The 7,991-nt window shown below is 32.1% G+C and overlaps 1 protein-coding gene across 3 annotated transcripts in view; it reads left to right on the top strand.

Moving 5' to 3' along the window:
• Positions 1–4,739: 4,739 nt before the first annotated feature.
• The window catches only part of LOC117172086 (synaptic vesicle glycoprotein 2B-like), a 13,572-nt gene continuing 10,320 nt past the window's right edge, over positions 4,740–7,991 (top strand). For 2 of the 3 annotated variants that reach the window (XM_033359845.1, XM_033359843.1), the window contains exons 1-2: positions 4,746–4,854; positions 7,084–7,320. In XM_033359845.1, the coding sequence (XP_033215736.1) occupies positions 7,176–7,320 (145 nt within the window). In that variant the 5' untranslated portion in view covers positions 4,746–4,854; positions 7,084–7,175. Of the gene's footprint in view, positions 4,855–5,989; positions 6,139–7,083; positions 7,321–7,991 lie in introns of all 3 variants that reach the window. The other variant, XM_033359844.1, reaches the window with a different exon arrangement.

Genomic DNA, 7,991 nt, shown 5'->3' with positions numbered 1-7,991 from the left:
ATAAGAATAATCGTATCAGAATCAAACCTTTTGCTACATTGAGGGTTTACGTCGATACTGGTATTTTGATTCCTGCAAAAGCGAGATGCTGTGCTTCTCATTTGGTTGATAACGATTTTCTTAAGAAAGAAGCTATTGCGTCTATACAAGCCACCTCTGATTTTACTCACATGAACGCTGAGTCGATTTCTAAGCTTCTGAATGATTTGCGTGAGGAGGCAAGAAAAACAGGGTTGAATTTTGATGATCCACCTGCGCTTGAGGATGAAGATTATTATAGGCTCACCGGTTTGACGAAAAATAAATTTAGTGACGTTGCACAGTACTTGTCAATTGAAGTGCGTTCGACAAAAGGTTGTTCTGTACGTTTGTGCCTTGCATTATTGTTGATCAAGTTGCGCACAGGTCTTTCCAATGCGATTTCATCAACTATTTTTGGCATAGAAAAACGAAGAGTTGGCAGAGGAATTACGGCAGCAAGGAAAGCTCTGATGTCCTTCTTTGTACCTCATCATCTTGGTATAGGTCACATATCACCCGAGTCAGTCATTAAGGACCATACTACATCAACGGCAAAAACGCTATTCGCAAATGGAGAAGATGTATGTATCCTTGTAGCTGGTGGTACATACATGTTTATCCAAAAGAGTAGCAATTACTCTTTTCAAAGGCGGACTTATTCTATGCATAAAGGAAGGAATCTGGTCAAGCCCATGATGTTAGTTACGACGACAGCATATATAGTGGATGTCTACGGTCCGTATTTTGCTGATGGCAAGAACAATGACGCTAGTATCTTTGAAAGTCTTTTAAAACAAGATTCAATAAAACTGCGTACATGGATGCCCTCAAACTCTATTATCGTTGTCGATCGCGGTTTTCGGGATTGCCTGAAGTTTTTAGAAGATCTTGGATTCGTTTCCAAAATGCCTCATTTTCTTCAAAAGGAATCACAGCACACTACGATTGAAGCAAACGAATCAAGGCTCGTTACTAAAGTCCGATGGGTGGTTGAAGCAGTCAATGGGTTGATAAAAACTTGAAGAGCCTTAAATGATGTTTTTCCAAATAGTCAAATCCCGTACATCGGTGATTACGTCAGAATAGTCTGTGCCCTTTGTAATGCTTTCCGACCTCCTAGAATTCATGATAATTCCGATGATCATCTGATCGCTGAACGAATGTTGCGATTGGCTTCGCAGCCTAATCGCCTGCAAGAGCGAGCCGAAAAGGAAAACTGAGCAAAAAGGACGGCATCGTGGCTTCCTATGACGCAAGAGACACTACCTGATTTTCCTAGGTTAACTCTTGATGAATTGCGATACATCACACTCGGAGTATATCAGCTGAAGCAAGCCCAATCGTATACCGAGGAACATTTATCTGATGATGGAATGTACTCCCTTCTTGTCCACAAACAGGAGGAAGGCATTCCAAGAGTACAAATCCAGTCTCGGCATACATCTTCTAAAACGTATAACTTATGGATAGAAACTAATCCTGGACCAAATGCGATAAGTAGTTGGTACTGTCAGTGCAAAAGTGGTGCAAGAGTGGTAGGATATTGCGCTCACATTGCCAGTGTTCTGTGGTATCTTGGTTACTCTAGATATAACCAAAACACTCCCAGACCTTCACGTGAATTCGAAAGTCACGTGAATGATGCATCGTGTTGGTCGGAAAATGAAGGAGAAGCAGCATCATCTTCAGATGACCAAACCAATTCTGACGAATAAGGCTGTTGCAGAGTGCCTAGCCTCTAATCGACCATAAGTTCTGATTGACTGTATACTAATATACCTTTTCTTCGAAAAATGTCTCCAAGATTATTTCGATTATTTTATAGAAATTATTGCTAATAAATCTGATAAAGTAGGACATTTTTATTCCTTTCATGATCACAAACCTAATAAAGTATAAAAATGAGCCCTATTTTGAAGGCTAAGTACCTCGAGAAAAATGATGGCTTTAACATATGTTGTAACGCATATACGTGCGCAGTTTCTGGCCAAGTATGATCTTGCGTGAGCAATACTAACAATGTGAAACTTAGCATGATTTGAATGAAAGCGCGAAAACCCATGTAAAATACGAACTTAAAAATGACTATATCTTGAAATCAGATCACTCTCAGGAAAAATCCTTTTAAGGGGTTATGAGACCTAGTTAGATGAATGAAATAAAACATGTTTGAGGCCAATCTGTAGATGGCCCAAAAACTGGCCTTATTGACCCTCCTCCTTTTATTTGAATTCATATAATTAAATCAAATAAATTTTTTGCTTCAATTAAAAAAAGGTTTATTTAATTTGAAGAAATGAAAACTCTTTGCCATATTGATTGAAACAAATAATTTGTCTAGTACAATTTGTTTGATTCAAATAAAAAATTGACTTTTATTAAACAATGCATTTGTTTAAAATCTGTTTATTCGAATTCATAAAAAATATTTATTTGATTCAAACAAAAAATACAGTACAAAGCAGTACTACAAAGTGCCGCTAGGCATACTAAATTGCTGCCGGCGGTTCCTAAGGGACTATCCTAGAATCTAAATTAATTGATCATGTGATTTATTTGTTGGCGTTTGTATTTTTTTCAATTTTGTATTATTCTAAAGGTTCTGATTTACTAGGAAAATATATATTAATTGAAAAATGAACGCAATATCTCTAGTTTAGGATCCTATAAAGGATCCTATATGGTTTCTGTATAGGATTCTATATAGGATCCTGTATATATTTCTGCATGGGACCATATCCAGATGCGCAGTACTATTTTATAGCACGTACGGATGCGCAGAAGTTTTTTTGGTCCTCCAGGAGGACCCAGAGACATACTTACCCTTAGGTACCATGAGGTATCATTAGTTAGGTACTATCAGTTAGGCACTATTAGGTACCTTATTAGGGAGTGTCCTATACAGGCACCTATATAGAATCCCATGTCCTTTCCTATAGGTGGCACCTATAGGTGAAACATATAGTATCTTATGTAGAATCCTATATAGGATCCTATGTAGGTTCCTAAATAGGATCCTATATAGGAAGCTATATAGAAATTTTCAGCAGGGATATAATTAAAGATTTCGGATGTAAGTCTTTTTCAATACTAACCTCCTTTCTACATAATGATGATTTATGAAATCAATCATGTTCTTTTATATTATAATTATCACTCTGTACTTAAAAGCAGGAACACTTATATATACATTCAATTCAAATGTCTAACTCTGGTTCATTTCTCATTTAATTTATGATTGTTCAATACAGAAATGAGAAGCACAGAGTTAGAAATTAACCAGAATTAAGCATTCGGGTTGAATAAGTGTTTCTGCTTTTACATATACAATAGTATTTATGATTAACAATAAACATATTATCGAGATCATACATTATTTTTATAAAGAATGCTCAATTTTGAGGGTAAGTGTCAAAAAAAAGACTTAGGTCACTTGAACAAAATATTTAATTGATTAAAAAAATATATATTCAATGTAAACAATAACTTTACTTATTTTAAACAAGACATTTATTTAAACAAACCAAAACATTTATTTGAATCAAAGAAATAAGGACAAACAAAAAATTTTTTTGAATCAAACAAACATTTGTTTGACCCCACATTAAAGAAATAATTTGATTCAAAACAAATTTGTTTGATTCAAACAAACATTTTTCTGAGTGTATGTTTTTGTCTATCGATTATTGTAGTGCTAGTTTGTATAAAAAAGCCTATATGTTTGCGACCACGGCTTAGGAAATACTCTTTTGTAAACAATGGTTAAATATAGGAAAAACAGGTTTTTTGCTGTTTGCAACTAACCTACACGTCCTTCAGAAAAAATGTAATTGAAAATTGTAAGACTTACAAATATCTACAAAATGACGCGACATGTCGTACCTTCAGATTGGTTGATTTGTTTACCTGTGAAAATAAAAATCACCAAAAGGACCTTTTTTAAATATGCAATTACTATTGTAACAATCAATTAAGAAGTTTCAAACTTGCAGAAAATGCGCACCTTATCACCCTTAAGAATTGTGATAAACTTCAGTTCAAAATAATAATTGGTTTTCATAATAACTCATGTGTTATTAAAAATGGACTACTTTTCAACGGAATTTCTGCAGATTTGGCCAAACGTATCTCAAGAAAAAGTGGGTTATTGCCCTTTACATGAGTTGTTGTATCAAGTACGCTTAGCGGAAAAATGATTTTTCATTATTAAATTGCACAAAAATTGGCACAAAAAAGAGTATATTTTTTGTCATAAACAAATAGAATAAGATTTCCTATTTTCACTTTATGGAATCAGGATAAAATTCATTTGATTAGGGCTATTTTTCTAAAAATTTTTAACAAAAAAATGATTGAATTTACAGAGGGGGGGGGTATTTTGTTTTTAAAAAAATTACTGCTACTGCAATTTTCAAAGGACTATTTTTCTGGCCCCACCACTCACGCAAATTTAACTTATTTCAGGCCAAATATTTCGTGCAGAATTTGTTCAAATTTTTTGAACAAGTTGACGATGAATTTGAAGTGTACAGTAATCCGCATTCATATTTTTAGTTTCGTAGTATTTGAAATCATGCATACAATTTTAAATAAATATATATATATATTGCAATAATAAAAAAACCTGTTTTCTCTATCTTTTACCGTCGTTTACACACACACAGCGGTTCCGGAGCGGTGGTCGCAAACAAATAGGTTCCTGTTTTATATGAAGTTTCATTCATGCAGTTCGGCAATAGGATATTCGGCGTGAAGGGCTCGATATATTTTAAAGCATATGTCTAACGCATGGAGAGTACTTTTCATTAAAAAACTGGTTCCATCAACATAAACGTAAGTTGAAAGAATTTTTTCAAACGAACTGCCAACAGCGATAATAAACGGTCGCAGCGACTCTCCTCCATCCAAAGAGGTTTTCCTATTTCGATCTATTTCAGAAACATGATCCGTCAATTCGTACGAATTTGACGATTAATTATTATTACCGTAGGTTCAGTTGAGTTTTCAACTAAAAAGTCGAGTTTTTAAGAACAGATTTGACTTTTAAACCCGGAAAGTTGAATTTTTTAACATTAAAAGTAAATTTTCAACAACTTATTTGAATTTTGGACAAAATAGTTAAGATAGAAATAATTTTAATTAAACAGTTTTTATTTTCAACCAAATAGTTGAGCTTTAAATAAAAAGAAGGTAAATTTTCAACCAAAAAAATTAATTGGTAACCCAAAATGGATTAGTTATGAAACAGGATGGACTTTCAACAAATCGGTTAAATTTTAATCCCCATAATATGGGTAAAGTATTTCTCAGCAAATCACAGATATAGTTTCAAGTATGCAATACACTTCGCAAAACGCAACCTTAAAATAGAGATAACCGAAATAACCGCCTCGTTCACGTTCGTTACTTCATCCGTTATGAAGTTTGAAGGGATTTAGACACTTTGAACCGGCACGCGAATTATTTGACCATGTCAGTGTCAAGCTGATTATTCTTGATAGTGACTTTGGGCCTCTCGAACGGTGCAAGTGTCTGAAAACAAGATATTTCACTTAAACGTCCCAGAGTTTCGATTCGATCATCCCTGATAGTAGGTTTGACACACTCGGGCGATCAAAAGGAATGAAAACAGGGTATTTAACATGACCATACTAGAGTGTAAATTTGATAATCCTAAACACTAAGGCTGCTCCTCTGCGGATTGTTAAGTTGAACATTAAATGAGAATCTCTTTGAGTATGGGGAAAAATTATATATTGTGGATGTTATTTTCTGGAAGGTCAAACTTAACATTTAAATTTTGAGACTCAAAGTTTGAATATCTATTTTCACCGTGAACATTTATAATTTGCTTTTATGCTAGTATAAATCAAAATGTATTTAAGGACTCTTTATTATCATCAGAGATAAAAAATTTCTTAACCTTTTTACAGGCTAGAATTAACAACTTTTTATACAATTTTTTCAGATTCAGTCAAGTTTATATTTAAAAAAACAAACACTTTTTAAGCGACTTTTTGGATTTCTCACACACGTTAAAAATTTGAACAGGCGCTTACCATTTTGCATCATCTATGATAAGCAGGTTTTGTGATAAGAATGAGCTGCTAAAATAAAGTATATTTACCAGAATAAAAAATAATTCCTTTCACTTCTTTTATGTGAATTTAATAATAAATATCAAATTAATATGAATCAAATGAAATTATTATTAACAATAAAATAAAGAGTCTAATATAATTTTATATCAAATAACCAACAAAGAAAATGTAATTGATTATATTTTTGCACTTATTCATAATTGAATTCAATGTGGAAGCATCAGCACTGTTTAATGAAATGTTGACACATTTTAATAACTAATTTTAAACGCGAAATAATAAATATAATAATATATAATTTATATAATATAATAATATATAATATATAACAATAAAATAAAGTTTTTGGCAAAATTTATTACTCCTCAAAATCATTTAATAATATGTTTATTTTATAAAATAAGAATTTAAAAATAATCATTGTTTAAGCAAATTTAGTTTGTTTAAAAAAAAAGTTTAATATATTCTATCTTTACACTATACAGTTAGACAAATAATTTCGTTTGTTCTATTATATATTATTTTTTTAAGGTTTTCGAAAAAAAAATGTTGGAGCAAGTAAAAGTTGCTTAAACAAATGCAAATTTGTTAAAAATTAGGAGAAACATATCAAAATTATGTCATTATTCAACAAAAAGTAGTCTAGCATTCCATTTTATATTATTTTATTATATTTTATTTATATTATTTATATCGAATCAAACGATATAGGATATATATATATATTCCTATATTGTTTGCTTCGACGAAAAAATTAAAATGTAAATTTCCTAGAGGATTGAATCGTGACAAAATTCATTAAGTACATTAATTAAATAGATAATTTGTTTCCCAACATAAATCTTTCTGCCAATACCAAAGATAACAGTAAAAACTTTTTTTTTATAAAATACCAGTTTATCCTGTTTTGAGAGAATGGATATTTTTAATGACTGAAGATGGCTTTAATTCGAAATTGCAGGTTACAAGCTTTGAGTAACTGACAATGTGCAACAAGCATCAAAACTGCTTGCAACACCAACAACTGCTGCAGTGGCGTCTGTGATACTTATAATGGTTCCTAAACAACAAGCAAGTAAAAATCGTACCAAATATATCATCGAAGAAATAATTACCATGTCTGTTCCCAATCAAAGAACACCAGCACTTGTAGCTTTACCATCCACAGAGACTGCAGACTGCAAATCGAAAATTCAGGGTCGGTATAAATTGAAAATTAAAAAATTATTGATAGCTTTATTATTTTTTTGCATTTCTTATTAATTAATTAATTAATTAATTAATTAAAATATTCGCGTCCCGATTTCTTTTCTTATTTGGATTTTCCAACAAGATTAAGCTTAAAAACTACGTCACGCTTTTTTAAACATTTTTTCCACCCTCCCTATTCTTCGTCACAGATCATTACACAAAGATTACCCCCCTCCCCCTTCCAGGGTGACGTCACAAATTCAAATACCTAGCCCCCTTTTCAAGTAAAATGTTTTTCCTTGATTTCATTTGATAAGCGCCTAAAATAAGACACAAACACTACAAACACAATAATTTACTATACTCCACAGCCCAAAATGCTCTCAGAATAGATATACAAGAGATATATTTAGAATCTAATGGTTGACCTTTGTAGCGAGTATTTGCATTTTTAAATAAATAGTCCAATCTTTAAACCAAAAATACGAAATTATTAGTTAATAATTTAAAAAAAATGTAGGCATTGAATTCAAATTTGTGCGATATTAATGTAATTAAATCCTTCCGATTTGGAACTTGTTTAACCCTTAAACGGCCAAAACGCCACTACCAGTACACTGCTTTTCAACGGCCAATAACTAAGACTATTCGACACTAGAAAAAATTGAGACACATATA

The sequence above is a fragment of the Belonocnema kinseyi genome, chromosome 4, assembly GCF_010883055.1.
Source record: "Belonocnema kinseyi isolate 2016_QV_RU_SX_M_011 chromosome 4, B_treatae_v1, whole genome shotgun sequence".
In the NCBI taxonomy this organism is placed as follows: Eukaryota; Metazoa; Arthropoda; class Insecta; order Hymenoptera; family Cynipidae; genus Belonocnema; species Belonocnema kinseyi.
Note: the sequence above shows the minus strand (reverse complement) of the source record. Positions and strands in the feature narration are given on the sequence as shown.